General features: G+C 43.8%; 2 protein-coding genes across 6 annotated transcripts in view; one reads left to right on the top strand and one right to left on the bottom strand.

The window, feature by feature from the left end:
* C8H1orf105 (chromosome 8 C1orf105 homolog) overlaps positions 1-19,613 on the top strand; it is a 49,321-nt gene that overhangs the window by 18,934 nt on the left and 10,774 nt on the right. Inside the window, exons 2-4 of the mRNA XM_010372600.2 lie at positions 5,506-5,591; positions 8,866-8,956; positions 17,096-17,170. Of these exons, the coding sequence (XP_010370902.1) occupies positions 5,506-5,591; positions 8,866-8,956; positions 17,096-17,170 (252 nt within the window). The remainder of the gene's footprint in view (positions 1-5,505; positions 5,592-8,865; positions 8,957-17,095; positions 17,171-19,613) is intronic.
* PIGC (phosphatidylinositol glycan anchor biosynthesis class C) lies at positions 1,883-17,219 on the bottom strand. Of its 5 annotated transcripts, none has more exons than XM_030935991.1 (5): positions 17,070-17,211; positions 7,176-7,280; positions 5,046-5,119; positions 4,415-4,680; positions 1,883-3,259 (listed from the first exon to the last, which is right to left on the bottom strand). In XM_030935991.1, the coding sequence occupies exon 5, from the start codon at positions 3,042-3,044 to the stop codon at positions 2,151-2,153; it is 894 nt and encodes a 297-aa protein (XP_030791851.1). In that variant the 5' UTR covers positions 3,045-3,259; positions 4,415-4,680; positions 5,046-5,119; positions 7,176-7,280; positions 17,070-17,211; the 3' UTR covers positions 1,883-2,150. The 5 variants fall into 5 exon arrangements, with proteins under 5 accessions (XP_030791851.1, XP_030791848.1, XP_010370901.1 ...); XM_030935988.1 differs by lacking the exon at positions 7,176-7,280 and adding an exon at positions 15,910-16,030; XM_010372599.2 differs by lacking the exon at positions 7,176-7,280 and having other exon boundaries at positions 1,883-3,211; positions 17,070-17,219.

Here is a 19,613-nt window from a genome sequence, read left to right on the forward strand (position 1 = left end):
GTGTGACAGGGAAAAGCTGAAAATGTTACTGCAGCCATACTGTCATCCCACTAAGGAACTATTCTTGAAAGTTTGAGAAACTTTCTGGTCACCAATATGCACGGTTGCTACTTGAGTTCTCTAAAGTTAACAATCACAAATGCATTCAAATAATACACATGTATTAATACATATAAACAAAAACTACAATTTCATAGAACTCTTTACTATCTTCAACCACCAACACCTAGCCCTGTTCCTGATGTGGACTATAAAATAATTATGAGGCATGCCTCTATTGAGACATGAGGCCAAACCAGGAGCAGGCAGTGGACAGATGCTTTGGGCTCCAGAGGTTAGTCCCTGAAACCCTTTTCTCCTCATTGGTTAGTGTCCTTGAATATAGAAAGCAGTGCAACTGACCTTACGGAAAACCACCAATTTTTATCACAAAACACAATATTCATCTGCCCAAATAAAACTCTGAAAAAGAATGTGACATAAGAAGAGCTGAAGACACTAGTTCAAAGTCATGTCCCAGACATTCTTGAGAAATTTATGTTCAAATAAATAAAAACATTATTTTTTAGTAATACCACTCCCTTGACAAAATTTCTGATTTGAAGTTAATTCCCAGTGATAAAAGGACAGTACAGAAACTTGCCGCAAATGAATTACCACAGGAATAACCAGCTACCCTGGGAGGTGCCTGCTGCATTTGGCACCTTGTCTCTGCTCTCTTCAGGTTTTCTTACATGTCAACTTAAACAACACCTAATACATTAGTACTAGCTATTACATAGTGCTGATGCTAATACATAGTGCTTTGTGTCAGGCATTCTTCAAAGCACTTTGCATATATCCCATTTACCACAATTCTAGAGGTAGATACTTTTATTCCCACTTTACAGATGAAAACGGAGACATAGAACAGTTGTGGCCTAAGATGTGATGATTTATTTCCTCCTTAGACAAAATGGATTGCTCCCCACTACCTACAGTATAGAGACCAAATTCACAGCCCTCGAATTGCTACTCAACCTCCCATTCTGACTTTTTCCCAATATCCCCTCCCAGAAGTCCCCATAACCCTGAAGTGCCATCAAATATTGTCCCATCATTGTGCCCATGCTAAGGACAGATGTGGTACAGTAGTAAGCTTATGTTGCTGCAAATGTGTTTTTAGCCTGATTAATTTAAACTTGAGACAGAATTTACAAGTCAGATTTCATATTAAAAATCAGATATACAGTTACTGGGATTTCTCTTAGAATCCTATCTGGAATTCTAAGGGTCTGAAGCTAGGCACAAACTGTGAATAGAAACTATCAGTTGGAGCACAGTAGCAGCTGTCTCCATTGGACATCTCCATTTGTTCACAGTTGCCATCAGTCACACAAAGCATGCCAGTTTCACTTGCTTCCGTTACTGACCTGGCCTCTAAAGGCCTTCAACACATTGCCCTAAAACCATCTTTTGCCTACTTAAGTCTCCCTATCCTCCAAGACTAAGCTCAAATGTCACTGCCTCTCTTAAGTATTTCCTAATTATTCCAGCTGAAATGTATCTCCAGCTTCTGAATTCCCCCTAGCATTCTGCTTATTATTACACATCACACTCTGCTTTGTAATTAGTTGTGTATATGCTTCCCTTAAGAACAAGGTAGAAACTGAGTCAAGGTTAGGTAACCAATTCTGTGATCTTGGGCAACAAAACTGAACACAGCACCTTGTGTTCTAGAATTTGAGCCCCAGATAAATAAAACAGCATTAGCACATTGAAAAGGGTAGAGAGAGGTGACTTTACACACACACACACACACACACACACACACACACACACACTTCACTCTTCATGCCCCTCTGCCTACTGTTTATGTAAAAATCATGAGACAACTTGATGAATGTGTTATTTTTTTAATAGAAACCACATCACTTCATATGTTACAGCATGTAATTCAAGAGGGTCCCATGAAGTATTTTCATCCACAAAATAACGGAAAGGGTAAGGACCCGCACCACCCAAGCCTTTGGTTCATCTTTTTTGTTTTGATCTCTGTTCTCTTACCACAATGACATGCTGCTTCCAGAATGGAACTCTGTCTTTATGTTCTATACTAGTTAGGAGGCTAGTCTATCAGCTTGCCTTAATAACGTAATGGATGTCCTAATTTAACTGAGGAACCTGGACAAGTCTTCCTTGATTTCAGCTTCATCCCAAGGCCCATGAATGTTTTCTTTAAAAAGCTGCAAGCGAATGAGGTAGAATGGACAGAGACATGAGATAGACATCAGCAGAAGGGCAAAGAGTATGGCTCCCACAGCACTGATGGACAGTAGGCCTCCCAAGGCTGAAAATGCAAAGAGCAGTGTGACCCCCACATAGCTCCGGGGAGTACATGCCTTTAGTTTCTTCTGTAACATGGGCCATAGGGCAAAAATCTGAATGGCAAACGTTACCATGATGAAGGCATGCAGGGACCGGGGAAGACGTGAAGCCAAGCATACAGAAGCAAAGATGGCCATGTTCAAGGATAGTGTGCTGGATACAATGGCAGCATTGGCACCATAGTCAAAAAAGATGAGGTGGCCTAACAGCATGAAGACTGACATGGCATAGATGGTGTCAGTGCTGACAGACTCTGTAAGGGTCTTCAGCACTGGTGAAAACCCGTAAGTGAAAGTAATGAAGACTAGGGCACTCTTCAGGTCAGCCCACCGGGTCTGCCCACTCTTCTTCCGCCCTTCACCTCCATCAATGAGATCAAACAAAACATACCCAGTTAATGAAGAAGCCAGGCCAGTCCCAAAAAGCCAATGGGGGGCCAGAAGACCCTCATCCATATACCACCAGATAACCACAAAAACACAAACGCTGCACAGTTGCTGGATCACCACACTGGACTCAAATACCACAGCCCAGTATTGGTATTTCCGAGCATGGATGTTTTTCCGGAGCTCTTCCAGGAATCGCCGGTCCACATAGTTATCAGGAAAGGGCTGTCGCTCATATAAGACCTTCTGCCACTTGACCTCCTTGGTGCTATTTACAGATTGGGCACACATTATCCTTTCATTCAAACTCAGGCCAGTTTAATTATCGCCCTCACAGAAGTCCAGGTGGTTCTTGTTCTTTACGAAGTTTTGAAATCACACCTCCCTGGAAATTCCATGCTGTGGTTGATGTTCTATCAACCTTTCCTTGTTTTCAAAGGCAGCAACCCAGGCTAGGCCTACAACAGATGAATTTGTCTCTGAGGAAGGACAACACAGCCAAGTTCCTAGAAAAAGAGAGACTGTGAACCTACGAAAGTTGTGAAAGGTCAAGAGTAGTACTGAGTTAAAGTCAAATCAACTCAGTTTACTAAAAGTCTGAGCAAAATGTATGTGGTAGTCACCTTATTAATTTGGGACATTAAAACTGCATTTCAGATTTGAAAATTATAATTCCTTGAATAATAACAGACATCTGTTAGCTATCACTTATTGAGTGCCTACGATGTGCTAAGTGCCTTCTGTATCTTCTTTCACTTAATCCTCACAACCTTGCAAGTTAGTATTAGTCCTGCTTTGGTAAAAAAGCTGAGATTCAAGATGCTTAAGTAACTTTGCGCTAAGGTAACAGAGCAGAGCCAGGATTCAAACCAAAGTCTTATCCCAAAGCCTGTGTCTGACATTGTATCTCCCTCTAAACCAGTTCTTAACTCAGTGGTTCACATACCCCTTCGGTGTATCACATTGCATGCTTTTATCTGGATTTGTGTGAATTTATAGGGATAATATCCATAGCTTTTATTGGTTGTCAAAGGCATGTTATATTTTTTAAGTTACCAATCCAAAGACAATAGTAAGCTGCACCATACAGAAAGGTATGAGCTCTACAGTTTGTTTAGCCAAAATCAAAGACTCAAAGAAACTAGACTCTTCTTCCATTAGCTGAGCTTAGCATCCTTTAAAGAGCTATCAATCTACTCAAAACAAGGAAACTCTTGTGAGGATCGAGGAAGGTAATCATCCCTTTTTCACAATGAGAAAACTGAGTCTGAAACACCACAGGCATCCGGCAAATTTGAAGAAAAAACATTTCATATTGCCCAACTTTATTTCTTCCATGAAGACCACGACAAGTGTTGCTTGGCAAGCCAGACACCGTTACCCCGCTCTCTGCAGCAGGGATCCCAGCCAGGGAATCTTAAGGCCGCCGCCGGGGCTGGAGGGTCTGCGACGCCCAAAAGGGCAGCGCCCGCCCGCAGAGTGGGGCTGGGAGGGGACAGGGTAGGGTAGGGTAAGGTAAGGTAGGGTAGGGTGACCCCAGGGGTGCGCCTTCACTCTCCGGGCCTCCCACTCCAGCCGCCACCCCTCACTCAGCCTTGAGCCTGCGGGAGACAGCAGAGGAGAAGGAGCCCCGGAAACACTGACGGTTACACGGAACCCACCTGCCCGAGAGTTCCTAGGGATGCGCAGCTGGGGGACGGCGGCACCCAGCCTTTTTCCCGCTCCGGGGCGCAGGGGCTGCGACTGTGGCGGAGCACTTCCGGGTCCGCCGCAAGCTCCTCAGCGAGAGCACCCTTCACCAGCCGGAACCATCGCGACGTGGCTGCTGCCCCCTCCTGGCTGCTCAGAGGACCTCCGGGCTCCTCTCCTGGAGACTGGCCCAAACCCGAATGCTCTGAGCCTAGGAAGGCATATCTCCAGCAATCCCCTATTGAAAGATGGGATGTGCCATCTGAAGGGCTGGGTAAGGCAGGAGAGGACAAGGAAAGAGGCTGGGCCAGTGGGTGAGAGATAATGGCCGCTTTTGTTGCGCTCCTTTTATTAAGTCAGGCCCTCAGCTGGGACTTCCCATACATCCATGCGTTCATTCCACAGATACTGACTGAATGCCTGCCCGAAACAAGCCCTCCTTGGGGGGGCTCATGATACAGCCGTGAATGAAACAGACAAAAATTGCTGCTGTCTTGAAACTCTTTTTTGGTACATTGACCTTTACACTGATTATATCATCTTCCCCCTCAAAGAGGACAAATCTAAGGCTCAGATAAGTTGAATTTGTCCAAAGACAGGCACCTGGGAAGTAGATGAACAGAGATCAATATCCAGTTGTCCATAGCTTCAAAGTTTGGTTCTTTCCTCTTTAACTCCTAAAAGAGGAGAGGAGAAGATTGCTAATTAAACTGAGTTCATGGAAATATTAAAGGATGTATAAACGAAGGAAATAATAAAAGGGATGTAGTAAAACATGGGATACAGTGGATACAAAAGTCGGAAAACATGACCCATTTACTAGCTCAGTGACTCAAGGCAAGTCACACTACCTGACCTTGGATTTCTTCATCAGTAAAATGGAGATGACATTATTTGCACTTGGCTACTGTATAGGATGGTCAAAGAGTCAAATATAATTATAATATAAAAATGTTTTGTAAAGTGTTCACTATATGGCTGCTATTAGCTGACTTTGGCCATCGTAATGATAGCAATGTTTAAGTGTGATACATTCTGTAAAATGTTCTCTATTTCCCTCTAGGCTTCTGTTGCAAAATTTGACAAGATTCCTTGGCTTAGTGAGGCCAGCCTCGTAAACAAGCCATTAGTGCTCAGCCTCCCCAGAAGGTAACCTCTCAGCCACTGAAGGCAAAAGTTTTACGAAACATCTCACAGAAGATGATTTCTTCTTAAGGGATGATAATTATACAATTATCAGAGGGCGCATTTGATCCATTGAGAAACTCAAGTCAAGTGCTTTAAAAATAGAAATATTCTGGGTTTCTGAGACAAAAATGATCACTGAGTATAGACCTGGCTAGAGGAGATGAGATCTCAAATTATTTCCCTCTACCACTCAACAGTATAAGATAATTTTGCCCCTAGACACTGTCTCTAAAAACACTTCCATCCTCTTTCTCACCCCACCTTTTCTCCACTGCTGTAGTCCGAAATTTTCACATTTTTACCATCAAAAGTCTAGAACAGTAAGTTCCCATCTTTATAGAATAGTAACTCTGTATGTAACTTTGAGGCACCCTCCTACAATCTTATTAGTCCTACTCCTTCCAGACAGACTACTATGACATACACATCTATTTTTCAAAATTGCAGGAATTACATGTCTAGGGAGCATTTCAGCTGTCTCTTGAAATTATTGGGTTACCATGTTCCTTCTCCATTTTTGATGAAATGGTTCCTTAGTGATAAACTGCACTCTGGAAAGGGGACATGGACAGAAGGGTAGATGTGAAGCAGTGTTGGGGTGAACGAAAGAAACCAGAAGGAGGGCAAAGAAAAGGCAGGCATAGAGGCCATTCCAAAGGCACATGACAGACAAAAAAGGATCCACTCCTTGGCATGCGAAACAGCTTGTTAGAAAAGCCAGACTCCCCGAAAAGAGTTTCTCCTCCTGTTGATAACTACCATGTACCCTCCTGCCCATGGATAAGTGACTTCATGAGCGAATTCCCATCACTATCTCCACATCCCCACTTTAGTAACATATACCTTTGCTTTGTCTACTCTACTTTAAAAAAAAAAATCACATTCTCAGTAAATAGGTACAGTTTTATGTATTTTCAGAACAAAATTCACAAGTGCTTTCAAGTGCTCATTATTCAGTTGTGTTGCTTTTACATAATTTTGAATATGTCTAAAGCAGATTATCAGAGGTTCAATAAACTCAAAGGCCTATTTAAGAAACAAAAGCACTAAGTGATAGAGGGCTTATTAAGAGTTGTTAACGCTACATGGATCAGCATGAGTAAGGACAGTCTAGCATATTTTAATTGAGGGTGGGACACAAACTCACAGGCCCATGACAGTGAGATGAGGGGCATAATGAGTAGAGCTTGCCAAATAGGACTGCAGTGAATGGAAATCATCTCCCCACTTCAGACCACCCGCACCCCAGCAGTGTTACCTGCAGGCATGTGAGTCCAGAGGCCAGATCCACTGGGTCTTCTAACAGTAGTAGAAATCTGGATGTTTTATGTGAAATTGCTAGTGTTTGATCTAATAGGGTAATATCCCACCATCCCATACTACCCCCATGTCCATTAGACCTGCCCCAGCAGCCAAGAGCAAAGTATCTTTGTGCATGGCTCTCTTGCCCCCAGCTCCCTTGGTCTCTAATTATATAAGCCTTTGGCAGAGGGTGAAGATCAGGGAGAAAGGTAGGCCCAGAATACAACTGGCTTTCCACAGCACCTGTTCAATTTCACAGCCAGGTCCTGGAGGATCAGAGCAGACAGTCTGTTGACAGCCAACTGGAAAGGGAGTGGGTAGTTTTTCCTCCAGCCAGCCAAACCTAAGCTAGGCACAAGAAGAAATTACCTTAGGCAGGCAGTGAAGCTCTACTCATTGCTATTCTGGGAGGATTGGGGGTAGCAATCTCAATTCTTGTTTAGAAAAATGTAATACACCTACCTCACAACAAAGGTGACTGAACAGCACCTTTGAGGTGCCCTGAACTCTCAGGAGGACAAGACAGGAATGTAAAGTCTTTTAAAAGGATGGTTTAAGTATCAACAGATCTTAAGAATTAAAAGCTCCTCCTGTGGGACAAAACTCTGGGTTCCAAGCTGTTTATTTTTGGCAAAGCCCCTTACTGAGACTTTGGGAGAAAGTTCTCAATGTGCCTTAAGCATTACATACCCTTGAGCAAAGAGTTCTAATGCAGAACAGTCTGAAAAAGATAAAGGAACATTTAGCCAAATATGCTCAGAGTAATTCCAGCTATGCGCAATGGAAACACACCTGCGCAGTTGGAGGAGGTGCGGCTGGCTGTAATAAGAAGTGCCTGTACTGACCCACTTCCTTCAAGGACTCTCTCAGGTTGGCCTAACAATTTCGAAGCCACCCTCATCGTCAGTCTCCAAAGCCCTTCAAGTCACACTAAGGTCCTGTTTATATAAGATTATTGTGTGCTGAAGGAGTTCTAAGCTGGCCTCCTGGTCTCTCCTCATCAGCGTTTGGGTGACAAGTCCAAGACAGCCTATTCCCATATCAAAGACAAAGACCCTGAGGGCACTGATGTCAGACCCACCATCTCTGGTCTCACAGGGTCCAGGGAAGTGTGGGGAGAAATGAAACAAGAAATGCCTCATGAACATCAAAGTCCTTCCACATGCCTTTGTTTTAAATGAACAATGGACAATGAAATCTTTCCTCATTAAAGAGGAGATGTGTTCCCGGCAAAACTGCCAGCATTCTGAGTTTCTACTTCTTGGATGCCGGGGGCATGAATGGTGCCACACACACAAACAGTTTATGATTATGAGGCCCCTGCAGGTCTTGGCCCCGTACACTGTAATGAAATGAACCACAGTACCAAGTGAGACAGAGCACAGGCAGGTCACCCTGTAAAAAGAACTGGTGTTCTTGCAACATCACTGCTTCAACTGATAACCAGAAAGAAAAAATGTTGCAAAGGAAAATAATAGGTGGAGGGAGAAGACGTTCTGTGGGACGAAACAGGTGGATTGTTTCAGGGTGCAAGGACACAAACTCCAAGAAGTCAGCCCAGCAGCCTAGGTATGAAAGGGGACAGGCACAGGTGAGACATCGAAAACTTGAGTGCAGACCCTTTCAAAGAGGAAACTGGGATTCATTTTGCTCATTACACGTCTACTGTTGTGAACAATCTTTATCCTGCCTTGTTTGTACACTGTCTGACAATCCAAAATTGGTTAGTGCAAAACAAAAGGGACAGAAAAGCCAAAGTGACATAGAAGGGCAAATCCATCTTTTGGGAGTTCCTCAATGGCCTGAGTCCTCCAGAACTGGAGTGGAAGGCAGCTCCCTGTGGTGTCCCTTGTATTCTCTCAGAAACAACGAAGGGCCTGGCTCTTCAAATGGGGGACTGTGGTTCTAACTTTCTCTTGTTTTAATTACTTAGATATCCTCCTTCGTCTGCGACTTTTCTGACTTTGTCCAAGAAGAATATGAATTTGCCAATTTTGTTTCAAGTTCCAGATGTTTTATCTAAGGTATTCAAAAATTTTTATTGAAAACAACAGCAGTTCTAGAATGACATAGAATATGAATACATGTCTTATCTCCTTAGCACAGCCCTGTGCTTGGTGCACCATCAGTGTTCAGTAAATATTTGTTAAATGAAATGAATGGCCCCACCCCCCTCACTATGTCTCAAGTGCCTTAGGGCCCCAGTTCACTAGAACTAAGAATACAGGCATAAGGTTAGAATCAACAGAACAGGAAACTAAAAATTAGTATGGAGGAATCTGCCCCAAGACTTCCAGGGAATGCCTGTCAGCTTGTGACTGGAACCAATCTGGAGTCTCTAATGCCTCCCGCAAAGGAATGCTTATGTCGCCCACCTACAACTCCTGACACCTGTGGAATTTTACATTAAAAACTCCTCATTTCCCCTCCACCGTGACTGGTTGCCAAGTGACCCTCAGTGTCACTGTGGAACAAGTACACAGGCTACAGTGCTCGGGTAGTCAGCACCTTCCTGAGGTGGAGAAAGAAAGAAAACATATGGTGAGACAAGCAGTTTTTTTCACCTGAAAAATTGCACATTCCTCACAGGGCTATCATAGGCATTGCCTGAAGCAGTGTCCTAAGGCACTTGACACGGTGCCCCACCCAGAGCCAGAGCTCAGTGAATGTGAGCCACAATTATTAGGAGCCCTGGTGTCAGTCACTAAATGTTTACAGAGGCCTTTGTAATTGCTTTAATACATCAGAGATGAGTAAGTCAGCTGCAGCTACGCAGATGAGTGAGCAGACAGGACGGGGACACAACTGAGAATGCGTCTCAGAGATGGGGCACAGCACTTGTGAGAGAAGGTGGGAGCAAAGGTTACCCCCAGATTGGGCAAGCAGAGTGGGAGTGAGGGAAGGATTCAAGAGGAAGTGGCATCTGCATTGGATCTAGAAGATACTGTTTTCAAGTGGAGGGAAGAGCCAGGGGTGGAGGAAGAACTGGAAAGAGAAGAGAAGATTATCAGCAAAGAGGTGGAGACTGAGTGTGCAGGAGGAAATGCCTGAAGAATATCAAGGAATTATGAGCATACATGAAAGGGAAACAAGGACACAGCTGGGCCCAGCTAATGCATACAGGGCCCAACAGACAAAAGCAGAGAGGACACATCGAAGGTTTTCAACACTGGAGTGTCAGGGTCCAAGTTTTGCTTAAGAGTCATCTCTTAGTCCCCCTAACACCCTGGACAGGCAAGTAGGTAACATGACCACCATGACATGCATTCGGTGGAGGTGGGGGATGAGCGGGGAGGCAGGACTGGCTTAGCAATTGCTGCAGAACCAGCAAGAAGCCTTTCAGTCATCAAGTCGCTGTGAGCTTCCTATTTAGACAGGTCTCACCTGCCGCTGAACGCCTACTCATCTCAGGTTTGTCTCTGTATTGTGGCAACCTAGGCGCTAGGACACCAGGTCCCAGCCTGGCTGGGGTGGAGAATGGGGAAGGAAAGCCAATTCTAACAACCAGTGGGAGTGAGAGGCCGTTCTCCAGCAGGGTATAGCGGTTTTTGTGGTTGCAATATTCATGGTTAGCCACTAGATGACAGTTAAGAGCAATAGCTTCCAGCTGCATAGCCCAAAGGGTGCCTGGGAGGTCAGTTTCCTGGCTGACCCATGAGAAGTCCCAGATAGGTTGCTCATATCGAGTGAGAACACAGGCCCTTCAACCTCACCCTCACTCATCCTGTTGCAGGCTGACCCTCCACTGATTTGCACGTGAGAAAGAGTCACCCCTGCAGATTGAAACACAAGTAGGGAACCCGGGGTCCTTGCTCTGTTGGGGCACCAGGCAGGTACCTCCAGTCATATTCTTTCCTGTCACACAGACGTCCTCAAATTTGCATCTGGCTTCCAGAGTCTACTGCGTGTATGAAGGCCTGCACGTATGTGCCATGAGGTAAACATGGATTCAGCCGGCAGCTGCTCCCTTCTGGAAAGAAACTGTTGTGTTTCAAGGGAGTAGAATGTACTGTGGACACGATCTATTCCTTCACCCTCTAAATCAGGGACCTGCCAAGAAGCTGCTGGCAATCCAGAGGCCAACTGGAGGCCCTGCACCCTGTGCAGAGGTGCAAAGTTCCTGCCACCTGGCTGCCTTCCTCTTCACCATCACAGGTCAAAGGGCAGAACTTGAAACACCCGCTTACTCCTCCCCTGCCCAGGAGCACCCCGTGGCTGAGGCAGGTGCACGTGTGCCTGGAGCAGTATTTCCTAGTGAATAGACAAAGGGGAAACAGGCTCAGAGACACAATAACAGGGAGAGGGAGCAGAAAGCAAGAGAGAAACACACCCACAGAGATGAGGGATATAAAACACAAAACAAAAGGAGAGGCAGGTCTATCAAAGAAGAAAGATTTTTAGTGAAGACAGATGAAGCCTAAACATTTCCTCGTTTAAACATCTACTGTGGAGAAGCTTCTTCATTAGTCATTGCTTTCACCTGCCATTTCCAGGCATCCACTCATGACTCCTCAAGATGCCAAGAAACAGAAAGGTGCATCATGATAGTTGGGTAACTGGGTCAAGAGGTGACTGACTCAGTGATCCAAGGCAAAAGAACAGCAGGTGTGTGTGGGTGACCTGGAAAACTGCAGCTGGAGACTCTCAAACCCCTTTGCCCACTTGCTGGTACCGGTGTAAATTAGCTAGAGCTCCTCAGTTACTAATAGATTATAAAATGCCACTCCACCCTCTCAATTCCTACCCCCAGTCTCTCTACTCACTTTGATCTGGGTTTGTTGTTCCAGTCTAATGAGTCAGAGTGAAGATAAGAACATTATTATTTTGCTTTTAGCAGACCTGTGGCAAAAAGCACTGGCTGAAAAGATTGTGCAGTAGCAGAGGCATAGCTGGGGAAGATGTATAGGATGTTGACTTTCTATTTTCTTACCACTAAGAACTCTCTTTTTATTATTTCTCTCACATTGATTAAATTTTCAAAGCTCATAACTACCAAGGAAACTACCTCATTTACTCCTAAGTCATTTTCATATTTATATTGCTTATGTTGATCTAGTGCAAATAACTACAAATACAGTTTTTTTTTGTTTTTGTTTTTGTTTTTGTTTTGAGACGGAGTCTTGCTCTGTCGCCCAGGCTGGAGTGCAGTGGCGCGATCTCGCCTCACTGCAAGCTCCGCCTCCCGGGCCCACGCCATTCTCCTGCCTCAGCCTCCCGAGTAGCTGGGACCACAGGCGGCCACCACCGCGCCCGGCTAACTTTTTGTATTTTTAGTAGAGACGGGGTTTCACCGTGTTAGCCAGGATGGTCTCAATCTCCTGACCTTGTGATCCGCCCGCCTCAGCCTCCCAAAGTGCTGGGATTACAGGCGTGAGCCACCGCACCCAGCCTACAAATACAGTTTTTAAAGAGAATATTAAATGCTATTGACCTAAAATAGGGATGGTAATAAAAATCAAATTTAATAAGTCTGAATGTAGGGACATGACGGTCTATTATTTTGAATACATTTCAGGTTTTTTTCCTAGTGAACATTAAGAGCATTTTTGAAAGTATATTCAGCTTTATTCTTTAAAATGGCTGACATTTTCGGATAGAAGGAACATGTGTAATATCATAAGGTGTTTTGAATATTGAAATTAGTTCTCTGACCACTACTTTTGGGATTCTACGTGGTAGAAATAATTCTGCCTTTATATGGATTCTTTATTTTGAAACAGAGTCTCGCTCTGTTGCCCAGGCTGGAGTTCTATGGCACTGCAACCTCCACCTCCCAGGTTCAAGTGATTCTCCTGCCTCAGCCTCCTGAGTAGCTGGAATTACAGGCGTACGCCACCATGCCTGGCTAATTTTTGTATTTTTAGTAGAGACGGGGTTTCACCATGTTGGTCAGGCTGGTCTCAAACTCCTGATCCCGTGATCCGCCTTCCTCTGCCTCCCAAAGTGCTGGGATTACAAGCGTGAGCCACCGTGCCTGGTCTTTACATGGATTCTAAGAGTTTATTCTTCCCCTGAAGAAAGATAATCCTTTTTATCCAAAAACTTTCTAGCCGACTGAAGTTCAATAGATGTGTTATTGAACAAATCTCTTAACCTTTCTGGGCCACAGCTTTCTCACTGGGTAAATTGAAAGATTTGAACCAGGTGTTCTATGAGGTCTCTCTCAGTTAACTTACAAGTGGGAAGGAGAAAAGAAATAGAGGTGTTGAAGGAAAGGACAGAGGCAAATGTGTCAGTACTCCTCACAGGGTGAAGCCTGTTTTAATTACAAGCTTTTTTCGTTTTTATGTGAACAGGTGTGTAAAAGAGAGAGAGAAAGAGAGTGAAAGAGAGAAAAAAAGGAGAGTAGAGGGAGAGGGAGATGGAGAGAAATATGTTTCTCTGTTTCTTTACCAAGGGTTCAAGAAGGCCACAGCCTTGGGCCATGAGTCAGCCCTTAGACACTGAAGCAGACATTGTCCTCGGATATGAGGATGTTTCCAACTGTCAAATGTGTTTTGGCTTCTGGGGATGGCTGAAATCTGCATCATACCTTGGCCAGGCTACACATAGGTTGCTGTCACTCTCCTGTCACAAGTGCCATCTGCTATCCAGAGGACAGCTGCTTGGGAAATGAAGGCCCCATTAACATTCCAGTGCCTCTGGCTCTAGACCTGATAAAACCAGGGCCTTGTGCTGTGAACCTGGACAATTCACTCTCCATTCCTGTTATTGCTGCTGAGCTGGTCATAAGGAAACCAAGAGTGAGAAGGGAATGCAACCGAAGAAAAAGACCTAAGACCTGGGTTTCAGGGCTGGGAAAGAAAGCAAGACAGAATGGAGGAAATGAGGCCTGCAGGACATGGAGTCTCAAATGTTCGCATCACCTTTAAAGTAGCCTGTCACAGCTGCCTTCTGTGACCCTTCAATGCCCTCATCCCTTCTCCAGATAGAAATAGAGCAGCCCTTCTTGGAAGCCAGGCTTCAGCTGATAGTGAGTCTGAGGTAGAGTACGGCACAGATCAAAGATTGCTTTTTACCTTTACATGTAAAGTATAAAGGGGCAGGATTAGAGCATCTGCCTCTGTCTTTTTGGCCACAAAGACCATTATCAGTAGGGGAAGGGAGACCTGGAGAGTTTATATGATTGACAAAAGTCACCCAAGTTGTTTATGAGCCAAGACTGGAACAGAGCTCTTTGGGCATCTAGTCAGTGTTCTTCCCCAGTGTATTGCATAGAATGAATTTGTTGTACTACAACACTAATGTTCTGTAACATTTCCCTGAAGACAGAGTTATAATAGTGATATCCATTTATTTATGTACTTTATATATGTGTGTGTGTGTGTGTTGATTGTGTCTATATTTAGACCTCATAATTTAAATTGCTTACAATGACTCATTCATTTGCCCAATGTTTGTTGAATACTTGCTATGTGCCAGGTTCTATCATAGGTTCTAGGAGTACAAAGATGTGTAAAACATGATTCTTGCTCTTAAATATAATAACTCTCAACCCGGTGGAGGAAACAAACACATTTAAAAACAAGAAGAATAGTGCAAATATAAAGAAAGCTAGACCAAGTTTATGATGCAATCAAAGAAGCAGGCACCCAACTGAAGTTAGGAGGGTGAGAAATGGTAGCAGGTCCAGGAGAAAGGTTTTCTGAGGATGTAACACCTACACTATGTCTTAAATGAGTAGTTATCAAGGCCAGGTGGGACAATATATAAGCATTTCATCCCTCAGGTTCTAAGAGATGACAGTCATTATGTTATGGGACTCTGTAGTCACATTTACAGTTGTCATTAACCTAGCAAGATCTTGCAATGCACTTTGGAGATCTTGCAAATAATATCTGTTGCTTGATTTGCAATGAGCTCTGAGATTGCAATTCCTGTATGGTCTAGTAGTAGTCTTAGCAGAAACCAGAAGTCTAGAAAAAGGTGAAGTAAATAATTTCAGTGAAGAACTTATAAGTCTAGTAAAAACAAACCTGCCGAAGGATTCTCCCATATCTGCCTCCCCCTGTCCAGGTCTTCCTCATCCCTTCAGACTGAGTGCAAATTCCACTTCTAGGAAGCCTTCCCTGATTTATCCAATCAGAAGTGGTCTCTCTGTTTTCTGAAGGCACAGAGGTATTACCGCCTCTTAATTGCAGTTTCAGAAATGTACCTCATTCTCATACCTCAAAGATGTGAGAGATGGAGGGAGGAGCTGGAGCTTCAGGAGATACCACCCCCAGCGGTATCAGGAAGACATGGTAGAAAGTTGAATCAGCCCAAAGCAGAGGAGTCAGTACACACAGACACTTCCTCTCTAGTCTCTCTTCTCAGTCCATTCATCCTCCAACCAGATAACCTGTCCATTCCAACCTACATTCACTTACCTGAAGCTGATTTGCTAGGTTATTCTTCCAGGTTGTTGCATAGTGTTTCCTGGGCTTGTAACACCCTCACCATCCTTGTTCACTCCACAAATACCTACCCAAGCATTGCCTGTTTTTTCCACCCTTCTCAGACCCTTCCCTCTCTGCCCCACCCCCAGTTAAACTCAATGACCCTTTTCAGCTTCACTGGGTCCTTGATACATTTCTGTTGTAGCACCTTCAACACCATCATACTTCTTGGATGGTGAGCAGCTTGAGGCCACGAACTATGTCTTATTTATTTAAATGTCTCTGTACCTAATGAATGGGTAAATGAATAAATTTGTATTCTTCTTTTGTCTTCCTTACAAACTTCCTTCCAGAAACTTTGCCTTCTTCATCAGTATGACCCCCCATCACAGCACCCTTTACTTGGTAGCCTCACAATAGATGTTTGTTGTTGAATGAATGAATCTAGTTATTCACACACGTACTCAACCCACAACATTGTAATACTGAATTGATTCTTTTTAGAATGCCCTATAAAAATGAAGTGTATTTTAAATATTTATCAAAAGAATCCAACTTTGTTAATAGTTTTTAGCCCTCAAACCCCAATGATGCCTCACCTAAGTGCTGTATGTCTCTCACAGGATGAAGCTACTTGCAGAACAATCTGGCAGAGGTCATCCTAGGAGCACACCTCAGGAACTCCTCACTTTTTGTTCCTCCTCTTTCTGTTCCCCACGCCTCCCAGGGCAACAGGAATGGGTCAAGGCACACCATGTAGTGATGGGTCAGCAAGTGGATCAGAGGAAAGAGAAGACTTCAGTCAATAGTCTTCTCACTGTGGTTTTCCTCTTCCTCATATTCTGCACTTTCTGTGACCATATCTCATGACTGATGTAAATGTCAATGAGGAAGATTAAGAGAGAATCCCCAAACATAATTTTAGCCTCAAGTTCCTATATGCTTCCTAAGCAAACCTTTATCAGAGATGCAAATGAGAACTTTCTGAACCAGGTATAAATGCTCCAAAGTCCTCTCTTTAACCCTTTTGCAGAAATGAAGTCAGAACAAAAACCAGTGGTTACAATGAGCAGACACAGTGCCCCTCCCCTTCCTCTACTGGTTGTTTCTTCACCTGCTGATACAGCCTCTCTTTCCCAGAGGACTGAAGGGACTCAGAACCCACACACAAGCTTGAGTTCTGCTTGTGGCTTCAATCATTGTGCTTAAGAGGTACAGAAGGGCCAAATAGTGCTGGACCATAAATGCATGAGAGCTGATGCTGGCCCAGGGTTAAGGCATGAGAAAGGAGGGTGATGCTTAGGAAAGGCCCATGAAAAAAGATTTGAGGAAGAGAAGTCTTCTCTTCATTCTTTCTTAGGTCATCAGAGATCCTCAGTCTATATGGTGGAGCTTTTGTATGAAATGGAAAATATGGCCCACCTATAGAAGAATGCAGTCCCTCAGACACAGGTGCTCAGGCTGGAAAGTAGAGATCCTACTGAATTTCAGGCCCCAGACATCTCTGCCAGCTGTCTTTTTATCTATACCACTGTATGCAGCAGCCTCAAGACCACCACCTAGCCTGTGTCTCACTCCCTCCTGCCTAAACTCTCAGAACCTACCAACTGCAGCACACTCCAGATTCAACACCCACCCTGGATGGGGCTGAGACCAGAGTGCCCATCTCTGTTTTATGGAAAGAAAAACTGTTACCTCTCTCACCCCTCCACTGCTTTCCTACGTCTTTGCTGCCCTATGTGCCCTACCATTTCCTCACCTTTCTCTGTCTCTCTTTCCCCTCAGGCCAGGAGGAACCAGCGTGACTCCATGCTGCTCAGAAACCAACAGCTGTGCTCCACATGTCAAGAAATGAAAATGGTAGGCAAGGGGGCAGACAGAAATGGGCACAGGCATCTCAGGGTGCAGCACTGCCCTTCCCCAACAAGCCCTGTGGAGAGAGATAGTGATGGGACCTGTTGCAAGGACGGCCTAGATAAAGGCTGCCAAGGAGCAACGGTTGGTCCTGGAAGCAGCATCGACTGACAGAACATGGTAAACCTTCTCCATTTCAACAAGCCAAAGGGTAACCAAGATAGGTAGGCCAGAGTAGAGATGCAATGAGCCACTTCGCCTTGGGCTCCTAAGTAACTACAGACTCTCAGAGGCTTAGGGGATTATGGAGCTCCTTATCCCTCCTTAATGTAGTCCTCACACAACATATATGCACACACTCATTTCTCCACCATTACAATCAGAAGACAAACAGCCTCGTCTTTGGGTTTACTGTTAATTTAGTTTGCACCTCAAGAGAAAGACTGGGGAGAGAGTCTACAGTACTTTCTAGGTGTCAGCTGCCTTGGATACTTGTAATACATAGTGGAGAATGGTGGTCAGGAAGGAGTATTAGGAAAAGAAAGAAGGAGAGCAAGGGAGATGTGGAGGGAACAAAAACGAAATTCTGCCACCTATCACAGTTGCTGAATCAGAGGCCTGATTCAGGAAGGATGCTAGACTAGGCTGGAGTTAGGACTTGGGTTAATTTAAGAATTAGAGTTAGCGTTGGGATGGTTGTTAGCATCAGAGTAAGGAAGAGGCTTTGGTTAAGGTTTAATTTAGCAACATGGTTAGGTTTGACGTAAGAGCTGAAGAAGGGTTTCTTCAACTCTGATATCCTATAATTCTCCTTTGACTTCGGGAGAAAGGTGGGGCTAAATGTGTAGGCTAAATGTGCTTTAAAGGAATGGAAGAAAAATGGAAGGTATAAGAGAAGCTCCTTCACCGAGTTCATGGCAAGTCTTCGGGTCAGTCGGATATGAAAGAGTGGCAGTTTTGTGAAATTTTTATGTGGGATTTAGAAATTTAACTGAAGCTGCTGGCAAAGCTGCACCTGGATGTTGCCATCTATGTTCATTTTCTACATAATTAGGGTCACTGTGTTAAATATTAGCATTGGCTGGAGTCTGGGAAACTAGAATTGGGATTTCTCCTGGTCTTATTCCTGGAATCTCTTGTGTCCACATTTAGAATGCACTCACCCCAGGCCTAAGCTGGCCTTGGCCAGCTGGCACACTTGAGATGTCAGCAGCAGTCCTCTTTCTCAAGACCTCTTCTCTGACCTTTGCCCTTGTCCAGGAATGATAGAAGTAGAGCCACATGCTGTAATTTTACCATTTATTGCAGCTTCTAAAAGGAAGGGCTTCAAACACAAAAGTGCCCAGGGACTCTTCTCTACTGCTGTCAGAACCTAGTGAGAAACTACAGAAAGTTAGAAAATAAACATGAAATACCCTTGCCTCACTCTATGCAGTAGCACCTCAAAGTCCTCCCAAGGGGAGGGACTGCAGATCTGCTATAGTCACTGTGACACCCCTTCTTTCTCAGCAGTGAGTTGAATAGAAATACTGGGGAATATATAAAAGACTCCTAGGAATAGAAGGGAACTTCCTCAACCTAATAAAGAGCAGCTTGAAAAACCAACAGCTGACACCCTGCTTAATGGTAAAAGACTGGATACTTTCCCCTAAGATTAGAAACAAGGCAACAATCTGTTCTGTTGTTGTCAGCCTGTTCCTGACACTTCTACTCAACATTTTACTATACACGCTAGCCAGAAACACAAGAAAAAGAAATAAAAGCCATCCACATTAGAAAGAAAGAAGTACAACTAGTCTATTTGCAGATGATATGATCTTATATAGAGAAAGTCCTAAGGAATGCATAGAAAACTATTAGAGTTAAGAAATGGGTACAGCAGTGTTGAGGATACAAGATCAATATATAAACCTTAATTTATGTTAATAGCAGTGAACAATCCAAAAATGAAGAAAATAATGCCGTTTGTAATAGCATCAAAAATTATTTTGGAATAAATTTAACAAGAGAAGCACAAGAGCTATACAATGAAAAGTATAAAACATTGTGGAAAGAAAATTTAAAAGGCCTAAATAAATAGAAAGAACCCCGTGTTTATGGATTGGAACACTTAACATTGTAAAGATGGATATACTCCCCCAAATTGATCTACATATTTCATGTAATCCTCAAAATCCCAGATGCCATTTTATAGAAATTTGCAATCATATCTTAAAATTTATATTAAAATGCAAGAGATCCAGGATAGCCAAACAATCTTTAAAAAGAAGAACAAAGTTGGAGGTCCCATACTTCTTGATTTTAAAACTAACTACAAAGCTATGGTCAGGACTGTCTGTTGTTCATTGCTCTTAAGAGAAATTAAGTACTGTGTGGTACTTCCATAAAGATAGACAAATAGATCAATGGAATAAAATTGAGAGTTCAGAAGTAAATTCTTACATTTATA

This window comes from Rhinopithecus roxellana, chromosome 8, assembly GCF_007565055.1.
Source record: "Rhinopithecus roxellana isolate Shanxi Qingling chromosome 8, ASM756505v1, whole genome shotgun sequence".
NCBI classification, from domain to species: domain Eukaryota; kingdom Metazoa; phylum Chordata; class Mammalia; order Primates; family Cercopithecidae; genus Rhinopithecus; species Rhinopithecus roxellana.